The sequence below is a fragment of the Nyctibius grandis genome, chromosome 1 (assembly GCF_013368605.1).
Source record: "Nyctibius grandis isolate bNycGra1 chromosome 1, bNycGra1.pri, whole genome shotgun sequence".
Taxonomy (NCBI): domain Eukaryota; kingdom Metazoa; phylum Chordata; class Aves; order Nyctibiiformes; family Nyctibiidae; genus Nyctibius; species Nyctibius grandis.
Window position 1 is genome coordinate 39,709,641 of NC_090658.1, and position 22,390 is coordinate 39,732,030.

Consider the following 22,390-nt stretch of genomic DNA (forward strand, 5'->3'; position numbering starts at 1 on the left):
CTGTCCTTCTTGAACTGAGGTGCCCAGAACTGGACACAATATTCCAGATGCGGCCTCACCAGGGCAGAGTAGAGGGGGAGGAGAACCTCTCTTGACCTGCTAACCACACCCCTTCTAATACAGCCCAGGATGCCATTGGCCTTCTTGGCCACAAGGGCACACTGCTGGCTCATGGTCACCCTGCTGTCCACTAGGACCCCCAGGTCCCTTTCCCCTACGCTGGTCTCCAACAGGTCTGCCCCCAACTTGTACTGGTACATGGCGTTGTTCTTGACCAGATGCAGGACTCTACACTTGCCCCTGTTATATTTCATTAAATTTCTCCCCGCCCAACTCTCCAGCCTGTCCAGGTCCCTCTGAATGGCTGCGCAGCCTTCCGGTGTGTCAGCCACTCCTCCCAGTTTGGTGTCATCAGCGAACTTGCTGACAGTGCACTCTAATCCCTCATCCAAGTCATTAATGAATATATTGAATAGAACTGGTCCCAGTACCTACCCTTGAGGGACTCCACTAGACACAGACCTCCAACTGGACTCAGTCCCATTGACCACCACTCTCTGGCTTCTTTCCTTCAGCCAGTTCACAATCCACCTTACTACCCGATCATCCAGACCACACTTCCTCAGTTTAGCTGCGAGGATGCTGTGGGAGACCGTGTCAAACGCTTTACTGAAATCGAGATAGACCACATCCACAGCTTTACCATCATCTATCCACCGGGTAACATCCTCATAAAAGGCTATCAAGTTGGTTAAGCATGACTTCCCCTTGGTGAAGCCATGCTGAGTGCCCCTAATGATCCCCCTATCCTTGATGTGCCTAGAGACAGCACCAAGGACAAGTTGTTCCATCACCTTTCGGGGGATGGAGGTGAGGCTGACCGGTCTATAGTTACCCGGGTTCTCCTTCTTGCCCTTTTTGAAGACTGGAGTGACATTCGCTTTCCTCCAGTCCTCAGGCACCTCTCCTGTTCCCCACGACTTAGCAAAGATGATGGAGAGTGGCCTAGCAATGACTTCCGCCAGCTCCCTCAGCACCAGCGGGTGCATCCCATCAGGGCCCATGGATTTATGGATGTCCAGATTGCTTAATTGGTCCCTGACCCAGCCCTCATCAACCAAGACAGATTCCTCCTCTATCCTGACTTCTTCTGAGGCCTCAGGGGTCCAGGGCTCCTCAGGACAGCCTCCAGCAGTATAGACAGAGGCAAAGAAGGCATTCAGTAACTCCGCCTTCTTTTTATCCTCTGTCTCCAGGGCCCCCACCTCATTCATCAGTGGGCCTACATTGCCTCTAGTGTTGGCTTTACCTGCAATGTATTTGAAGAAGCCCTTTCTGTTGTCCTTGACCTCTCTTGCAAGGTTTAATTCCAAGGAGGCCTTAGCTTTCCTAGTTGCCTCCCTACATCCTCTGACAACAGACTTCTATTCCTCCCAAGTGGCCAGCCCCTCCTTCCACGATCTGTACACCCTCTTCTTCCACTTGAGTTTGCCCAGCAGTTCCCTGTTTAACCATGCAGGTCTCCTGGTACCCCTCCTTGACTTCCTACCTGCTGGGATGCTCTGATCTTGAGCTCGGCAGAAGCAGTCCTTGAATGCTAACCAACTATCTTGGGCCCCCTTACCTTCTAGTACCCTGTCCCATGGGATTTCCCCTAGCAATTGCTTGAAAAGGCCAAAGTTGGCCCTCCTGAAGTCCAGGGTTGTAATTCTGCTAGCTATTCTGTTCCTGCCACATGAGATCCTGAACTCTACCATCTCATGGTCACTACAACCAAGGCTGCCCTCAACCTTCACCTCTTCAACCAGACCCTCCTTGTTAGTAAGGATAAGATCCAGCAGTGCTCCTCGCCTAGTTGGTTCACCCACCATTTGCATCAGAAAGTTATCATCAATGCACTGGAGGAACCTCCTGGACTGAGGATGGCTGGCTGTGTAGGCCTCCCAGCAAATATCAGGGTAGTTGAAATCCCCCACGACAACCAGGCCCTGTAATTGCAAGACTGCTCTCAGCTGCCTGTAGAAGGCCTCATCACCCTCCTCATCCTGATCCGGTGGCCTGTAATAGACACCCACAACAGTATCACCCCTGCCAGCCTGCCCCTTAATTCGCACCCACAAACTCTCAACTCGCTCCTGATCCGCCCCTGGACAGAACTCAATACATTCTAGCTGCTCACTCACATAAAGAGCAACTCCACCACCTCTCCTTAGTGGCCTGTCTTTCCTGAACAGGACATAGCCATCCATGACCACATTCCAGTCATGCGAGGCGTCCCACCAAGTCTCTGTGATTGCCACTAGATCATAGCCCCCCGACCGAACATGGATTTCCAGCTCCTCCTGTTTATTCCCCATGCTGCGCGCATTGGTGTACAGGCATTTCAGGGAGCGAGCTGAGCACACCGATTTCACCCCAGGGGGCTGGGGGACCTCCTGGTCTACCTCAACACTAGAGCGTTGCCCCAGTGGTGCAAGCCCAGCTACTACCCCATCCCCCTTCGAATCTAGTTTAAAGCTCTCTGAATGAGCCCTGCTAATTCCTGTCCCAGAACCCTTTTGCCCCTACGACATAAACCTTTCCCATGTATCACTGTCACGCCTGTTGTCTTATAAAACCAGCCATTATCAAAGAACCCAAAGCCCTGCCTGTAGCACCAGTCTCGTAGCCAGGCATTTATAGAGAGAATCCTACTATTCCATCCCACGTCATCACCTGAAAATGGAAGGAGGGAGGAGAAAACAACTTGTGCCCCAGACTCTTTCACCAACCGTCCTAGGGCCTTGTAGTCTTTCTTCATCCCCCTCAGACTACGGGATGCAACTTCTTCCCCACCTGTCTGGAAGATCAGCAGGGGGTAGTAGTCTGTGGCCTTCACGAGGTTGGGGAGTTTCCTGGTGATATCCCTGATTCGGGCTCCAGGCAGGCTGCAGACCTCCCTGTGATGGGGGTCAGCTCTGCATATTGGGCCCTCAGATCCCTTTAGGAAGGAGTCTTCAACCACTAAAACTCTTCTCTTCTTCCTTGTGGAGGAGGTAGCTATACGCCTGTCAGGTTTTTCTGACTGTGGTGGGACCTCTGATATAGGTTGCCTCTCCACCACATCCCCATTGGACCGGCTGTATTCCACTAGGGCTTCATATCTATTGCTCAGAGGCACCTGTGGAGGCAAAGCAGGCAAGGAGGGCACTCGTCTTTTGCCACGGCCATAGTCTTGCCTCCATTCACACATTCTAGGAACCTCCTAGATTGCTTCCTCTCTGCCATGTTGTATTTCCAGCAGACATCTGGCAAGTTGAAGTCGCCCACGAGTACAAGGGCCGGCGACCGGGCGGCTTCTGACAGCCGCTTGTAAAACGCCTCGTCCGCCTGCTCATCCTGGTTGGGTGGTCTATAACAGACTCCCACCGTAATGTCCGCCCTGCCGACCTTCCCCCTGATCTTCACCCATAAACATTCAACCTTGTCATCCTCACCATCTTCCTCAATTTCAACACAGTCCAAGCACTCCCTAACATATAGCGCTACCCCACCGCCTCTCCTGCTTCGCCTGTCCCTCTTAAAGAGCTTATAGCCATCCATAGTTGCACTCCAGTCATGAGAGTCATCCCACCACGTTTCTGTGATGGCAACCACATCATAACCTTCCTGCTGTACAGGGGCCTGTAGCTCTTCCTGTTTGTTGCCCATACTGTGTGCATTGGTGTAAACGCACTTCAGCTGGGCTAGCGGCCTTGCCCCTGACGCAGGCCTGTCACCCCTAGGTTTATTTGTGGCTGCCCTGGTCTTATCCCCCTCCCCCATTGAACCTAATTTAAAGACCTCTTGATCAGCCCTGCCAACTTCTGGGCCATAACCCTTTCCCCCTTCTGATTTAGCTGTTCCCCATCCGGCATAAGCAGGCCCGGTGTCATGAAAGCCGCCCCGTGGTCAACAAACCCAAAATCCCTATTACTATTTTCTATTACTACTTTCATCCTGCACTAGTGTAGTCTGTGAAAACTGTCAAAGACTTCAGTGGTACAAGAGAAGTCCATTGCTGAGGAAGGTAATGGTACTCTACTATGTAAGCTTTGTCTTCTGGACTCAGAATTCAGCACTGGAGAAGACACCAGGTCTCATTCCAGAAATCTGTGGTTTTCCTCCTTTTATTTACATAGTTGCCTTTATCCAGTATTTTCACCTGAAGCTGTCCACTCATCCTACCAAATATGTTTTCCACTAGAAAATGCTAAAGTGTAAATGTTTTTGATGTATACATCCTCAGTATGCTTTCATAAACAGAATTTTTGTCATCTTAGAAAATGTACTTGAATAGTTTTAACTCTGAATCAAGTAAGTATTTGGGAACTTAATTGGTTTCTTCAAGTCATAGCTACAAGAGCTGTGGTATTTCTTAGTAATTACACAGAATGAGCAAATCCTAAGAGTAGGAGAGATCCAAGAATGAATAACTCCTCTTTAAAAGCACACAAATCCACCACAAAAATGGACTTAAGCTGCTTTTTGGTTTGTGTCCTTATAAGAATTCCAGTTAAATGTTATAAGCATTATAGGATGGTAGGACAATTTATCCTGCCAATTTCTCTGTTTGCAGTTAGTTTAGGGTACACTTAATGTGTTATTTTAATACTTCACGAATTAGATATAATGTACTGCATTTAGGATTTATTTTTTCTTGCCAGCATTCTAAAATACTTGTACTTCGTCTTATTTTATTTTTTTAAAATCTAATTTTCTTTTCAAAGTCAATGTCCCCGTGAAAATAAAAGCACCTTCTAAGGCCATGTAAAAGTGTTAATAAATTGGTAATCTGTTATCTGCTTTTATCCCTAGCTGAGGCTCTGATTTTGTGTCATTCATTCTTAAGTATTTCAGAGAGTCCAAGTCTCAGTGGTTCTTTCTTTCCCACATGTATTTTTTTAATATATAATGGTACTATTAAGTATATCATATTTTCACTCTAAAAGAGAGTTGTATCATGTTCTTGTAGCATCCTAAAACAACTGTCTTGGCACTGCCTAGATTATGTTAATCTGTTCAGTATTTTCATAGGATATATACACTTTGGTTTGGGGTTATGTGTTTATATATGTTTAGTTTTAGCAGATGACTGCATATTTATTTATTTTGGCAATATCATTAATTGTTCAGAAGACTTTTATCCCCAAAACTCTTAGTTTTTCAGACAGACCTAGAACATCTGTTTGTAATTCTGTCTTGAACATTGCCAACACAAATTAGTCTTGGAAGCTCAGTCCGTATTTTAGCTTAAAACATTACAGACATTTTCAGGTTCATGAGTTTTACAATAACGATTAATACCAAACACGCACTAATCCAAATTTCCACCCAAGGTTTTTAAAAGTCTCAACAAATACGACCCTTGCAGTTTCCTGGTCAGGTAGGTTAAGGAACTCCTGCTGTCTCTTATGGGATGAGACACTGCAGCTGTTCACCTAACCCATGGTTTAGGATGAGGAATGCAGAAAAATAATTTAAAAAGATTGTGATTGTGTGTGTGTGGGGGATTGATCCATCAGTCCTTGGTCTGTATCTTGTTTAGGTTTCTTTGGTGTTTTATTGGCCAAAAAACCCAGACAAAAAACTGAACTTGTAGATTTTTTATTTTTATTTTTTTTTTAAATGAATGCAGTGGTCAGAGCCTTGGCTTTCTCTCTCCTGCAGAAGGCCTCTTCTTCAGCAGCACAACGACCTAGTATCATGCGGGGAACTTTTTATCAAATTGGATGAAAAAGTAGCTTTATATGAAGTGCAAACACATGGTTCTGAATCAGCAAATTATTCTGTATCAGTGTCTTCTGTATACTCTCCAAATTTAAAGTGGCTTTGTTTGGAAACATCTGGCATATATGTATGTATCTCAATCATAAATGCAAGCTTTTCAGGCTTTGTGAAAGTCTCTTTCTGTTGTGAAGAATTTGTACAAAATCCTGGGGTTATTGATGTGAAGTTAACCAAATTTTGGTTAATTGTCATGTAACCAGCATGTACTTAGCCTGACTTCGGTAACACTAATGCACAGCAGAGGGGATGCCACTACTCAGCCCCTCGAATGAGGTTGTTTTAGAACAACTGAAATACCTATATAATAGCAGATTGTAAATTCAATCTGCTTTTAAGAAGAAATGGAGAATTATTTCTGTGTAAGAACACAGCTTAATTGAAATACGTAATTTTTCTAATTGACAGCCCTGAACAAACATACGTTCTTTAAACATAACTTGTTCAGTGTGGAAGCCATCACAGCAGTAGAAAATGCACTACATGTCAATTCCAAAATATAATTTACTTTTAATAATAAATAAATAATAAATATTTAATAAATAAATAACCCCAAACAATACAGATTTTCTAAAGATTAGATTTCTGATTTGAAACATGAGTGGTTCCTTGGCCGATGGGAATTTTGTTCCATGACCTGGAGCTGCCAGCTGTCAAGAAATCTCATCTCTTCCAAAGTTGAATTTTGCCATGGTAATAGGTAGCTGCATTAGGGTGGGTTAAAAGTATTCTTCACCTTTTTGTCATTTTTTTGGCCTTCCTGTGTTGGAATGTTTTTATCATTTTTATTTCGTGTTAGTAGAGGTGATTTCCATAAGCAGCACTTATAAATGCAAAAAAGTTTTTTTCTTCAGACAAATATTTTAGTATTAGAACTAGTTTTTGTAGATGACAGAGCTGTGTTCTCTTAGCTGTGTTCGCTGAGAAGTAGTAGATCTCTTTTTCAGACAATGTATTTGGGTTTTGAAGAGTCCGCCAAAAGGAGGTGTGGAGTGTTTTCATGTTGAGTTCTTACATTCGACTTAAATTGTAGGTGTGATTTGGGTTCTTTTAGCTCTCTTAATGATCTATGTGAAATTAATGAGAGGCTTCACTCCACTTACTATCTGAGAATAACCCCAATTTAAGCAAACAGAGGAGCCAGGCTCTTGACTAAAATGAAACAAAACAAAAATCCCCAAACCCCAAACTAAACCTGCATCTCCTACTGTGTATACTGACAATTCAACTTTGCTTTTTCTCTGCAGATCTTAAAAAATACCTACTTCAGTGAGTGTTTCCTGCACAGCCTAAGCAACCAGGATGACAGAGGTCAGGCGTTTGCCTCGCGGTCTGTAGGTGCTTGTTCTTGCAGCTGGCCTGCATAGGAATACTTTCTCTGCACCTCTCATTTACAGCTAACACATGTTGATGCTTTCATAAGAAATACTCAAGTCAGCTTTAACTTAAGTACCTATTGCAGTCATGTAACAACAGCGGGGACTTAACATGAGCTACTTGTTGGCATGCTGTAACGTTTTTGAGTGACGCGTGCACAGTAGAAGAACACTTGTCCCTCCCTCCATTTATAATGGTAAAGTCTCCAATTTGGATGTAAAGTTTGACTGGAAACCAGCATTCAAGCTGTGAAATAAGCTAAATGTACGTTTTGTGTCAATCATGCCGACACTGTACCAGCCTTTCTAATATGCACGAGCCACTCGTGTGTGTGCCAGCAGAGCTGTCGAAGGGAGCAGGTGCTGGAGCTGGTGAGGGACCTCTTCTGAGTTTCATTGTGTTACTGCAGGGTGGTGGCGGATATTCAGAAAACATGATGAATTAGAGTGTAATGTTTTCGTGAGAAATACGAGAAAGTAGCAAATATGAGATGAAAAATTCAGAATAGGAATAAGAAAGACAAGAGAGGTTGTATATATGGATAAAGATATATATATGTATATGCACATACTTGAAAAAATCTTTTTATTTTGCAATCTTAATGAAAGTGAAGTTTTTACAAAACAGTGTGATTGTGATGGATCATTCCTTCCCACACGCTTTTTCAGTTCATTGATTTGGATCATGATTGACTTGAGAAATTACCAGAGGCTCATGTTTTTCAAACACATACTGCTGGCATTTCTTTTATTCTGCAAAGCAGAGTGTTCATGTTGATTGTTTAACTTCTACTGATATCTATAAGCTGTATCAGCACTGATATACATTAACAAAAACTCTAGCTCTCTCCCAGTGTTTGCCCATCACAATAAACCTTCGCTTTCTTCCTTTGCAAATAAGGAATAATGTATTTCTCATTTTCTTGTACTGTGCTCTGCAAAGTCTTATTCCATGGTTATGGAACTGAAACAATCTGATTTCACTCATGGCCCATCACTGGAGCCACAGTATGATGATTAAAGGCCCACGTTTCTTGGCCATGGTGAAAATGAGATTTAACTGAAGACTTATAGTGATGTAAAAGTAGTATTTTCTGGAACATAAACAATTTTAACTGGATAATTGTGCGAAATCCACAGCCAATACATATCAGTTTGTTATTCTCCATATTAATTCAAACCTCCTTGCAGAGTCTATGCCTCTTTGAAGCTTCTTCAATACCAGTGGCAATTTTTGAAATGGAAATGTGCACTGATGCATTGTGATTGGCACAAGTCAGGAGGAAAGCAGATGACAATCTATCATCTTGTGACAGATATTATGGCTTGGCAGCTCCTCCTTCTTCCAACATTCGCTATGGAATGTTGTAAGAAAAAAATGATAACCAGTAGTTAAGTGTGGGGAAGCACGTTGTATATTGACATTCCTGTGACTTAATTAAGAAATTGATTCTATTAATGAAAATATCAGCTTCAGATTTTTAAAAAGCACTTGGTTATTTCTCATATTAATGCAATGTCATTATATTGCATGATAAACTGAGCTAGAAATGGAGAAGGCTTCATTTAAAAATACATGAGATCTTTTAAAAATTTAAGATTGAACACAATTAATTTGAGTTATTTGAATTCTGAAAGCTACCCACGTTTTATCTCCATTTTGACATTTCCAACAGAATTTGTAAAAATTTTTTTTGCAAGTATTATTTGTGTTCCTTCTCTTATTTTCTAAACTAAATTATTCGAACACTTCCTTAGTTGGAATAAGTATCTTTTATGAAGGTATTGACTACAGTTAGAAATGTAGCGTTACTAATAACAGAACTAGTTTGCGAGAGAGGGCTGCCATTTGCAGACATGCCTTCAGGCACGTCAGTTACTGCTACTGAAATTTTCAGAGTTACTCCCAGGCTTAGATGCCTTCCTGGTCAGACTGTTAATTCTTCAGCAGGAAAGTTTGTTCTGAAGCTGGTGATGACATAGGGTTCTAAAATACACTTCTGAATTGGGCCAATTTCTTTTAAAAGACCTTTCTGTTGGAAATGGAGAACTTTGGAAACCATGAAAGATGTATAGTTTTTGCTTTCTTACTATGTGATATGTGTAATGGGTGGGAAGTGGACTGAGGAAAATTAATGCTAGTGCTCTCAGCTGTTAAATTATAATTATCTTTTTCTGAAAATATATAGGTGTCACTATAGTTATAGAGGCATTTCTTTTGACTTTTTTTGCTTCTCTACTAAATGGAAAAGGGAAACTTGGATGACTAATCTTTTGAATTGAAGAAACATCTATTACACTTTTAGCCCTCAGATGTCACCAGAGTACAGAGAGTAAGTATTAGGTGATATGGAACTGATTTATGGCTTTCCTTTGCTTTTTATTTTGGAGTGGGAAGACTCCAGTCCTGCACAGACTTTCTCAGATCAGTAGTCACAGCATCTTAGCCAGATCCACAATGGTAGTGACTCTCTCAGAGTATTGAGCAAGAAATGGGTTTGGGACCTTGTCCTGCTTCTGTAGCAGGACACCAAATGAAGTGGGGGCGGAAGCAAGTAAGAGGTGAACAAATATCACTACACAGTTCAGCCTTGGTATTTCTGTGCTTGTTACAGTGGAATATTTAGTAGAGGCCTTGAAAGCAACTTGCGTCTTCGCTGCACACGTATCTACAGGAGTGCTTATTAGCTCGTGTACCCTCCTTTGCTTTCTGCCGTTTGGGTGGTGTTTGCTAGCCACGCAGCAGCGTGGACCTTTGCTCTGTTAGATGCTCGGGTGCTTGCTGCTTTCTTGCGTAGCACCATGCACTGCCCATGCTTTCCTGTAGGCACTCTGACTGCAGTAGTTGAGGCTGAGTTTGGGGACATTTGCAGGAGTTTCAGTACAAACAGGTTAACTGAAGTGCTGCAGAACCTTACAAAGATCTTTGAGAAGAAGATGAAGGCTTCAATGAATCTTTCAGCTCTAGGACTTTATGGTTTGAGATGTGAAAAGTTTAGTGACTACATTTTGTATAGTAAGATTCCTTTCAGTCAATCTGGCATTATAAATGGACTTTAGGGCAGTTTTAAGGTTTAACTTCAAGGTTTAACTTTTAGCTATTATATTCTTAGTCCTGCTTGAAGATCTTGCTTTCCGTCATCAATGGTACAAAGCAGCTGTAATGAAAATAACAATTTGGCTTTAACTGCCGTATAGAAGTCAATAGTGGATATTTAAAAAAAAATTCTGCATTTTCTGAATAATTTGATGTAGCATTACTGTCCCAGTGCTAATATGAAATGCCTTCATTCTTATTGGGGAACATCTCCAAAATTAAGCTTTAGAGTGGGACCCACGAAATCCGCCTTTCGGTGACGCATAAAGGAGGGAGGCAGAAGGGAAGACATCCCTTCTGTATTGACATCCAGAATCTGTTCAAGACAGAAGTGGTAGATGTGACATAATGGATTTTATTTAAGCACTTGATAGGAAGAAACTTTGTAAAATGTTCTCAGATCAAGTTGCTTGAATATGATCACCCTGATGTGAAATGAAAATTGCCGTAAGGAGTGTAAAATGAAAAATCATCATTCAGTAAGCGTATTTGGCACTGTGCTTTATAAATAAAAGTCCACTCTTTTCAGGTATTTCCAAGCCATATTTTGTTTCATTCTTGGACAGAAATTATTGGCAGATAAAAACCTTTTGAGGCTGATAGAGAACAAAATGAGACTTTAAGGAAAAAAACAAGGCCTTTTCCATTGAGAAAAGGGGAAAGATATTCCCTAACAGAAAGGTTGTTGAAACAAGGAGAAAATTGGGGAAAAAATATGAACAATGGCAAGAAAACCAAAATGCCTGCAAGGCTGGACATAATTAAATGACAGGAAAAGAACTGATGAAATACAGAAGATTTAAAGAAAAATATATGTTTTAAAAAAAAGTCAGAAGGTGTCTGTTAATGGTAATTTAAAAGACTGTCCATCCAGCTAGACTGAGAGAGAACTGGTTACGCAGCTATTTGTAAATTTATTACAGGTCTTTGTAGATCTTCTAAAAGTGATCTTTCTTCAGGTTTTTCCAATGCCTTGCAATTGTGTGGAATAGTTTAGGAGAGTAAACAGTGGTACTGTAAGGAATAGTCTGCATTTCTAAGAGGTGAAGATTAGACTTGGTATCAGAAATGCTTTTGTCTGAGGGAAACCTGTATGCATTTAAAGTGTATCCCAAGAGGAACAGGTACAGCAGAAAGCCATCCTGCTCTGGAGGGCTGGCTGGAGGCGGGAAGCAGAGTTACTGATGTCAAGATCATTTTCACATTCTTCTAATACAAAAGTCTTCAGCGGGATTTTATGAGTATCCAGTTCATGACAAGAATGCTTTGGATATCTTGCAAGACCTCACAATATCAGATTACACCTGAGCAAAGGGGAAACAAGCTGTTTCTCTGGGCTCTGTGCCAGTACATGCATGAATCTGTTTCTCTGTGTCATCAGCCCTCTCTGCGATCTGATAGAAACACATTTTTTCTGTGCATTTCACTCCTGTTTTCTAGCTTTGTGGGTTCTTCGGTTTATAAGCAGAACTGGCTATCCTGTTCCAGTCACCTGCATTTGTATCTTAACTTGGGGGTGATCTGAACATAAGAGCTAAGCAGGTGAAAATGAGGGGTTAACTTGATGTACATCCTTACCCAATTCTAAATTTATGAGACAAAATGTACTGCGATTTATTTTGAGCCTGGCTGTATTGCTATGTCTGTCCAAGTTTGTTGCCTGAAATACCTTATTTTTTGATCAGCACTTTCCAAACGCGTTCTATAGGGAATGAAAGGACTTTCGCGTGTAACTGTTCATGTTTGTGAGCAGAAAAGCAAGTAAATAAGCATTGTAGGACCTCTAAAAAATAGGTATCCTGAAAATATAAATATGGTCAAGAAGGGAAAGGAGCTAACAAAGAAAAAAAAAACTGATGAAGATATTCCTCTCTGAGAGGTTCAGAGAGGTTTATATTTCACTGAAAATCATAGATCCATATGATCCGGGAGGTAATACTAGCAGGATGTAAATATTTACAGCAGTATGATATTTTAGAGTAACAACTTTCTTTTTTGTGGAATGTTTACTTATGGGTCAAAGAAAAAAAATTCTTGGACATACAGCAGAATAGTGAACAATGCATTTGTCATTTTTATAGGGAAAAGTGAAAGACGGGATGTTTTGTTATACTCGCCTTCATTGGATTGTAACCATATCTTCCAGAAATGAGCGTTTAAAAATATGTAGCTTTTTTTTTTTACATGTTTCTAAGTTATAGATACGACCTTTTCATATTGTGAAAGATAATCTTAGTCTTCCTCAGTATTTGGCTTTCTTCTTTAATTAAAATCCCATGGTGGAATGAATGTACTGTGTGACTGAAATTAATCTGTTTATGCCTGAAATTGCTGGAGGCATGTTGATGTGCTGACTGGAGGCAAACACTGGAGGTGGCCTTGATTTGAGGGAAGTTGTGTCCAAGTAGCTTTGCAGTGCAGGTAGCTGTAGGAGACAATTTGTAGTAGTTGCCTTGTGCTCTCGGAGCCAAATTTTGCTGTGTTTCTGCTTCAGTGCTCTCAGTGGGGCATAGCTGTGAGTTTTGCTGGGAGGATAATTATGGTATTTTCACACAACTATTGATTTCTGTGTGATGGTATTTGTTTTATTCATCGTGCATGTTGATAAAATGTTCGCGCGTGTGTGTGTGTATATATATATACTATATGTATGTATATATATACACATATAAACATGTAAAAGGTATTTTATTCTAAAGCTAGTCTGTCTTCTAGAACAAAAAGGGACTGTTTCAGGAGAAGCTGAGCGCTTCTCCTGAACATCATTTTCAGTTAAAGGGCCTTGTACTACTGAAATTACTTCTGAAGTCTTTTCTGTGCTTTCAGAAGAGAGAGTTTCTTGTATTTCCTTGCATAGGTTATGATCAGAGGTAAATATTGAATGAAGAAGTAGAATTCAAAGGTAACATTAAATTTATTGCCTGTTTGAGGACCATATTGTTAGGTATTTCTTCACTAATTTGGTTGGAAAGCACTGCATATGAAGCTTTTTATCAGTTACCAGCTTAACGCAGAAGTGTAGAATTCTGTTCTTGGTTGTATCAGAATAAATATTGTACTTCTAGTGGCTCTATTTTCAGAAAATTAATTGGGGGGGGCATCAGTTTAACTGAAGGAGAATCATCTCTTTGTGACTTTAGAGAACTTTTCAGTTTCAGTGAAGAATCTTGCACCATTCTGTGAGTGTTGGATATTTTAAAATACCCAATCTTTTCCAAAATAGTGCAGAGAAGTTTTGAAAAATAAACATTTTTGTATCAGCTTTTAGCAATGGTGCTATCGCTGCATGTACACAAAGGCTAGCTTCTACATAGGAGTAAATGAAAATCTACCCTATGGATGTCTCTTATTGTTTTTCCAGCCTTGATTCTGCCTCCTGTGACCCCCAAAAGAAGAAAAAGCTAAAAATCCAACACAAATCGTCAGAAAAGATGATACTGGAATGAAGAAATTATTGTAGACCACAATAAGGTTTTATTTAGAAAATGTTTTTCGCAGTTTTCAGACCAGGTATTCTTCAGAAGAAAAACTGAGATGCAGGAAAAAAAAAAAAAAGGAAGATAATACCTAATACACAAAACCAGGCAAAAAATACCATCCAGAACATCCTGTCAGCTGAAGTCATGTGACCCAGCACATTCATCACCTATTCAGTGTATATTTTAAAACCAAATAAAGATAATACACACGTGAAAACAAAATTTTGTAAAATCTGAACAGAACTGACACCTGTTCTAGCCAGAAGGATCCTCTCTCTCCCCTCATCTATTTGAATTCTGTTTTTTCCTTATGGAGTGTATCCAGAAATGGTTCAGCGTGTTAAATATATGGCTGGGTGTAGCAAGAATTACAGAAAACAGCAGCAAATGTGGACATTCATGGTGGCATGTGAGACTTCAGAAGCCAAGACTTCAGTTATGGAAGTCATCCTGAAAAAACTGTATTTTTGTGGTGTTACTGGGTGGTGTGCTTGGGAGTGCAAATGCCTTAACTGAACTTCCGTCACAGGCCAAGTGCTTTTGTTATTCATGTTTTCTCAATTTTTTTTTTTAACCTGGACGGTGCGATACCACTTCTGTAGTATATTCAAGTATAAAGTAGATGATCATTATATTTGGAAATAAAATAAGTGTGTTTTTCATGTATAAAAGGTCTCAGTTCTCGCTTGAATAAGTGACTCTGATCATTGATGGTTAGCTGTAGCTACTATCTTTTAACTCTAAATATTTGTCATTCTTGCTACCTCTCAGAAAGCTACTTCTCCCCAGTGCTGCTGTTAGGTTAAAGAAGATTAATTCATATACTTACTCAACACAATGAAGTGTGCAGGTGAAGGATATGGGAGATTTTTGCATGACTTTTAGGGACATAGATTTCAGAGGCTTCTTACCTGTTGTACTCTTGTTTGCCCACACCCAGTGGATTTGACCCAATGGGTTCCATGGGACCTGAGAGCAGTGTACAGAATAACCTTAGGGCAGAAAAACCCAGCAGCCTTATTTCAGAGGCTGTGGGCCATGGGGCACATACAGGATGGCTTCTCCTCTGCCAGCTGATCTGCAATCACAGAGCAGGTCTAGGGCCCTGGCAGGGGAGAGGAGGGAAGCCCTGAGCCTGCTAAGGTGCCCCACATCAGCATCCGGGGCACCAGAGGGATGGGGAACCCCTGCTGTGAGCATGGCTTGCTGGCTGCGGAGGGTTGTTGTTTGTCAAAGGCTTGGATTTGGGATGTTGCAGAAGCATACACCCTGGGGTTGTTGCCAGCTGGTCCCCAAGACCCTTCGACCTTGTCCCCAGAGCCGTGCTGTGGCTTTTGGTATGCTGGAGATGCCCCCCCACCCGCAGTGCCTGGTGCTCACATGGGTCAGCAGTGGGGTAACAGCTGGGGACCAGCTGTGTCGCTACACTGAGTTATTCTTCTGCTGGGAGACAGATGAGGAAAGAAAGGTGTAATTTCATTTAGCATAACCCCTCTGCTCTCAGTTCTACCAAATTTAAAATGGCTCTTTGTTATTTACATCTTTATTTTTACTATTAGAAGACAGAAGCATATTAGTAAAAAGATGAATGACATGTTTGCTTATTGTGGGTATTGATTGCTTTCACTTTCTGACAGGTCTGAAATGCACACACTTGAGAAAAGCCAAGTAGACTTTATGCACTTGATGTGTTCGACTGAATCGCAAAGGTCTAAGAATTTGTTCCGGAAATTAGTTCAACACGCCATGCGTCTGAAAGAGCCGCTCTTTTGTTACATATATTATAGGGCTGGATTATTAGCTGAAAAACAATATCAACAACAAAAATGCAGTAGAGGATTTGTGAGAGATTGCCCTTTTGTCCTGCAAGCTGTGGCAGAAGCAGAAGTGTGAATAAACTGCACAGGAAGGAGTGTTGAGCTCAGTCTGGTAATGAAATGTTCTGTTATATCTGACACTTATCTTGTGAGTAGGGCTGAAAGTCAAGTGCCTGCAGTCAGCAGAGAAGTGTAGATGCATTTTCATTATAAATTAAGTAGTCTAATTGTATTTGGTTGGGTTTTGTTGTGGTTTTAAAAATTATATTAGACCCTTTCCTGGCAAACAGAAGTATTTTGTGATGTTTTAAAAGGGGACATGTTTTGTACGTTGTGAGTGCAGGTGTGGCTCTGATAGGGCCTGACAGTCCAGGCAAACCCTCATCAACCTCTTCACTCTGATTGAGACTTGACAGGTTCTTCTTAGGATTTTAGCTATGTGCTGCCACTCATACTTGGGAGCAGCTTCCCATAGACCCGGCTACCTCACCGCTCATTGTCAGCCCCTCCTTGCAGTGCTCTGGTCTTCTCGTACCTTTAACAAAAAGGAATTTTAAAAAAGCCAAAAGAAAAAAAGTTATTTTGCTGGGGAGTGTGTGTGTGCTACTTCCAGTTGAACTCTCTTATGAGTTTTTTCACAATCTCACAGGTTTTCTTTTGTCTCCTGTCCATATCAATCCCTTGGGACTTCCCCCACCCACCTGTATATTTAGGTTTATTTTTTTGCCTTCTCAGTACACATTGGGCGAGCTTATTCTGTGAATGGTGTTTGTAGAAAATAATGATGAAAAGAATTAGTAATATCCAAATTCCTCAGGGTGAAGATTCTTCACCTGACCATAAAACCACGCTAGAGAACAACTGACAACCCCTGCTTACTTTATTCTTGTGGATGTTTTTTTAGTACAGGCTAAGATCTTCGCTTGTGCTTGCCATTTCATAAGGGGTTGTGGCTATTTGGAAAATCTTGCTGAAGCTGTATTGGAAAATTAATAATTTATTTTCAATTGCTGCATCTTTCTTTCCTTTTCTGTTGCAGCAGAAACTTTTTCAGAGATTAAAGTATTGCTGAATGCATTAGATCAAATTCTGTGCATTTTCTCATCCATGAAATTAGTCACATTAGGTGAAATGCAGTAGATAACTTGTGAGCAACCTGATACTATCTCCAGATGATGTTTACAGATGATAAATGCATGGGAGTATTTGACAGTGACTTTAAAATTGTTTCAATAAAGCCTATAACATTAATAAAATATTGAGAAGGACAGGAATAAACTAGGCAAATTGTCTCACTTTTAAAAATGTTAAAAAATGTGTGAATCCTGTATATATGGATACATGAATCTTATTCTTGTATTCTTTATATTCAGATTAAGTGTTTTAGATCATGCTGGTTTACGTTTAAAATCTCATGTAGCAAGATGCATAGATGCTATAAATCTAAAGGAATTTTTTTTTTAGCCCAAGAGGGAGGAGAGGATTGGAAGAAAAAGCAACAATTTTATCAGTAGCTCTACTATTGAGCTCTGTAACAGACAGTCTACATCTGCTTGTCATTCAGAGAAACCCCAAAAGATGAATGAATAGTTCATTCGTTATATGGTGCCAGCAGGGATTTACCATATTAAAATAATCTGACTAGCAGTGTCAGTTTGGCAAAAATCCAGGTTTTGAATGATGGTCCTTAGATTTTTGTGTGTGTATGTGTTTGTTACTGCAGCATTGTTAACCCTTAGGGACAAAGGATACAAAGGAAATAATCCTGGAAAGTGTTGAAACTTCGGTGGGTGCTGAAGGAGTTTGGTGCTTTGTGTCGACAGGTCCACTAATTGTTTTACAAAAGAAAGAATGAATAAGTGTAGGTGATTTAACACCAATAATTCCAATAAATCCGGGCATCTCTTGGAAAAATACTAAGAGGTATACCAAGGCAAGATATGCTTGCAGTATATTAAGGTTGTCAGCTGTAGCCTTCTGATGGAAGAACGTGAAATCTGTAGGAGACCCTGCTCTGATAGTTATGGGCATTCATTCATTTAAATCCTGGCTCCAGAAAGTTATAATTACTCTGCTTTGGGAATTTGTTTTACTTGTTGCTGCTGAGACTTTTTGGTACTTTAATGTGTATGGGACTAAAGTTCCGAATGCTCTGTTATTGAAGTCCTAAGTCATTACTGTGTTCTGATGAATAGTATTGAGAACAGAAAAAAGTCTGCCTTCAAAACAGTTTTGCTCAGTCATTCTGCAGTAAGGTGAGTACTTAGTCATTCAGATGTAATGATGAAGAGAAGTTTGATAGAGACTGCTAGCATGGATGTAGGATATTGAATGCAAAGGTGGTGTCTAGAAAAAGAGAGGCCAAAAGCTCCTTCGTGACCTCTCTGTGATTCTGTACAGCCATGTAAAGCAGACCTGCAAAGAGCAACAGGGACACGCTGCAGAGTGATGGTCTTGAGGGCTGTGGCCGTGCATGTGGGGAGCTGAACAGCAAACAAAAGTTCTAGGTGCTTGGCTTTCTTTTTTTATTCTAGGGTCAGTAGGCAGATTTTTAGTGGTAATGTTGCCTGCGCTGTTGTGAATGGTTCGCTGGCAGACTCGAAAGGTAATAAAGCAGTAGCTAAACAAGTTAAAGTTCTTGGAGTATCTTCTTTCGGTAATCGGAAAGGTCTATCTTCAGAAAAGTTTTAATCTATCCTGTTAGTTGTGAAATGTCTAGAAAGAAAGTGTGGATTTCTTATAAATGATTCTTTTATGTCCTTGATACAACATGCTGCTTAGTATTAAAAGATGTGTCAAAACTTTTCTCGGTGAAGAAGAATTTGTGTGCGTAGTTTATGAGCATGTATGTATACCTGGACTGCTTCTGATATCCAAATCAATGAGCAGGTCCAAACAGCGTTTCTTTTTCTTTTTTCTTGTCTACAGTAATTATTCCACTGAGTTGTATTTCTTCCCCAAATTACTCTGACATGAGCTGCTCATCTAGAATGAGAACTATGTGCTCCTCTATCATAGGCTCATTAAAGTTGTGTCATTGCTCAACCTTGAAAATGAAGCAGCTCTCCCTGGCAGGCAAAATTAAGATTTCACACTTGTTTCTAACTCTGAATTGTCCTCAGGCATTGCACCTTAAAATCGAAAACCTATTATGCACGTACAAGATTTTAGATCCTGTTTATAGGAATCCAACAGTTGCTAGGTTTTTCAGTCTCCAGGGCTGGCTTTGCAGGTAGGAAGGTAAAGAAGGCACTAGCAAAACATATCCTTACATCTGAAATATTTCTAATTTATTTTTCTCTGGGTAGGTAATAGGAATGCCTGCAAAATACTGGGCAACAAAATAGTGATTTTTATGTAGTAGAAATGAAAAGATTGTTACTTGATTGTAGTGATCTGTCTGTTATGCTCCTCTTAATCTTTGACCAATGCAGCTATCTAAACTCCCTAAATGTTTGAGAGTCTTAAGATAGTGCATAAGCTGTTATTTTTAATAATTCAAACATAGCAATACTTTGATATATTAGCGAAATACCTTTTCCACTTGTAGGACTTGAGGGGAAAATAGAGGTTGGTTTGTGCTAGAGGATGCTCCATGGTATTTCTGGTGTTCTGCCTCTACTCCTGATAGTTTTGGTGTCACAGCTGAAATCAGTGGGCTAAATTCATCATCCGGAAGTTCTAGATTGAGGTTTGTGGGCATGTTGGTGCTGTCTTTTTTGGATGTGGCCTTTGGAGAATGTTCTACCATTTTGAAGTCACACATAGAAATTAAAATTTGGGGACAACTGAGTTGTGTAAGTAAAAGAAGAAAGGTCATGTCATCAAGCAGTTGAGCTGGGAGTCTGAGTATATGGTATGCAGCCTCTAGGTTACTGATGACAGCAGAGGAGTTTTCTTTTGGTGTCAGCAGAGACAGAGAATTACAGTTTGTTTTAGTCTCATTAGTTGGGCTGTGAGTGAAGAGAGAACACCTTGTACCGACGTGCAGACAGTGGGAATCTGGCAGAGAAAGGTCCTTCATCTGATCATTTGAACTTGCCCTTTGAGTTCGAAATGGCTGTGTTAGACACTTAGTTATCTCCCAATTAAATTGAAAGGCTGAATTAATCTGTATAATAAGATTCAAGGCAGCTAAATGTAAAAGATTATAGCAATGCGAAGATTGCACTACAAAAATTGCATTTTGAGGGGGAGAGCGGTGTGACTGACACAGACCTCCTTCTTTGCCTTGCAGAAGGGTGGAGAAGGGGGTACTGAGGGGTAGCTCAAGGTGACAGTTTCTTGGGTGTCACTGAGCTGCGTTCGGCCGTGCGCAGCTCACAAGGGAACAGTGGCGCCCAGTCAGGTGCTGTGCTTGGTGAAGGCCAGAGGGATGACCAGGAGTAAGTCTCAGGGGAAGTAATAAGGATTATGCAGTCCATACAGTCCAGTTAATTGCATATGTAATGTAACTCTCCTGCCTTCAGTTTTAACAACAAAAATAGTATATACTGTTTTCCCAGCCTAATGAATGCACATGAAACATGTAAGTAACTTTGTACGCTAAAAGATCAAAGTGAAAACCACGCAGTGTTACCAGAGTAACGCAACATGTTCAGTATTTTCTACAGGAAAATAAGAGGGGAGGGGAGCATCATAATCTGTGTCTTATTTCTCCTCATCTGAAGTTAACCTCTTTACTTGAGCATGCATATTTGAGGTGTTAAGATTTGCTGTGTGTGCTTGCACATTTAATATTTCCTTAGTATCTAAAAATTTACAGAACTTCAGTGATGTTTTCTTAACTCTTATAACTGTAAACTAAGCATCAGGAAATGGTATTAGAGTCAGGAGGTGCTTTTAACTTTAGATGTGACATATAACTCTGGTAGTCATCCTTCTAGATTTTACTAAATTTTGATTATTTTTTTTTTCCCTCCTAAATGAATTTTTATTTTGGTCCCACTGTCCACCAGTCAGAAGTATTTTCTCAAGACAGAAATTTCTACTGACATATCAGTCTCAGACTCTATAAAATTATAATTTGATCACAATTGCAGGTTCACAGCAAGGTCTTGCTTGGGACAGATAATGATGCCTGCTTAAGACAAGACTCAAAACAGATAATAGATAGGTGCAACTAACTATTGCACAGCTCTAATTATGATGTTATCTACAAAATCAAACTCCTTGAGGTTATAGCTATATGGCAAAAAAAAAAAGCACATTTGATATCCTTACTGTTGATCCAAAGTGGCCTCAGAGGTGCTGAGTCATATGAGTAAAGGATTGTGAATATAGCTTTGAATGTAACCATGCACCATTTCTTCTTGTGTAACAGTGCATTTTAGACTAGTCTTGTTTTTCAGGTATTTTTCTTGTCTTGGAATATTTGAAGATTGCTAGTTATGTAAGAAGGATAAATACAAAGCTCTATTTGTATTTGTAACTGATTTTCTTTTTTTTTCTAAACAGGAATGAACAGCTGCACAGATGCTCTCAGTGCAAGGCTGCTAAATACTGTGGTAAATCTTGTCAGGTAAGATGAAAAATAACAACTATAAAGGGTTGAAGAAAACGGGCATTTGAATACTTCATTTACAGGGTCTCCATGCATTTTGCACATTGTCATACCTTCACATTGCAATTTCTTATTTGTAGTTATGGACAGAGTGCGTAAACATGCGGTCTTGTTTTATTTGAGTATTTTATAGTTACAAATATAAGATTATAATCAGTGCAATAGACAAAACTAAGCTGACCGTGTGGTGTTTGACTGTGCTTGGCTAGAGGGGGAGGAATAATTCCTCAGCTTTGCTGGCTGTAGAATGAGGGCTCTAAGTCAATTTTGCAGTAAAACAATTTGTATTTCAAGAGTAATTTTTATCATGGCAAAGTATGTTTTCCAGTTTTTTAAGAGGAAATAAAGGTCAAGAATGTGCAGAGAAGAGAAGGCCTTGGGCAAAACTGCATCTCTGAGGAGGGTGTCAAGAAGATGGAGCCAGGCTTTTCACAGTGGTGCATGGCAGGAGGACTAGGGACAACAGGCTTAAGTTGAAAGAAGGCGGGTTCACATGGGGTATAAAGAAAAGCTGTTTCACCCTGAGGACAGCCAAGAGATGGAACAGGCTGGCCAGAGTGTTTGTGTCATCTGTGTGCTTGGAGGGTTTCAAGACCCTGCTGGATAAAGCTCTGAGCTGGATCTGGCCCCAGAGCTGACCCCTCTCTGCAACTAGAGATCTCCGCAGATCCCTTCCAACCTGAATTATCTTGTGATTCTGTCCTATGAAACAGTTCTTAAAGGTGTTCAAACCTAAAACTTTAGCTTTTATATTTGGCTTATATTGTCACTTAAGCATGTGTGCAGAAGTCGGCAGGATGTGGTACCGAGTGGACGTGCAAGGGTAAATGACTGTGTAAGGTCTAACAGCAGAGAACCAGGCACCTGAGATTTGAACCATGAGGGTCATCTTACAGAACCCTTGAATTTTTAAATGATTCCTCTTTTGCATTGTGATTTCTCTTTGTTTTTCTATATAGAGAAAAATGAAGAAAACCAACTAATGTTCAAAACAGACTAGTAATGATACTCTGTTAAATGTAATTTAACTCTTAAAGTTAAGTCCTTGATATTCAATCATGTGCTTCTATAAGCAATTCTGCATTAGTATAATCTGGAGTGTTCTTGACATGCCAGAAACCTCTCCTTTTGGGGATTAAAACATATGGAGGGGGAAAGGAGGAAGATACGTCATTTTGATTTGTTGTATGGCAAATGTGTGCAACGTACATTAGGTGCTTACTGTAGCATCAATAATAATGCCACAAGTAGAT

General features: G+C 40.5%; 1 protein-coding gene across 1 annotated transcript in view; it reads left to right on the plus strand.

Moving 5' to 3' along the window:
• Positions 1–22,390, plus strand: part of SMYD3 (SET and MYND domain containing 3) — a 463,693-nt gene that overhangs the window by 53,299 nt on the left and 388,004 nt on the right. Inside the window, exon 2 of the mRNA XM_068403784.1 lies at positions 21,032–21,095. Coding sequence (XP_068259885.1) covers positions 21,032–21,095 — 64 coding nt within the window. The remainder of the gene's footprint in view (positions 1–21,031; positions 21,096–22,390) is intronic.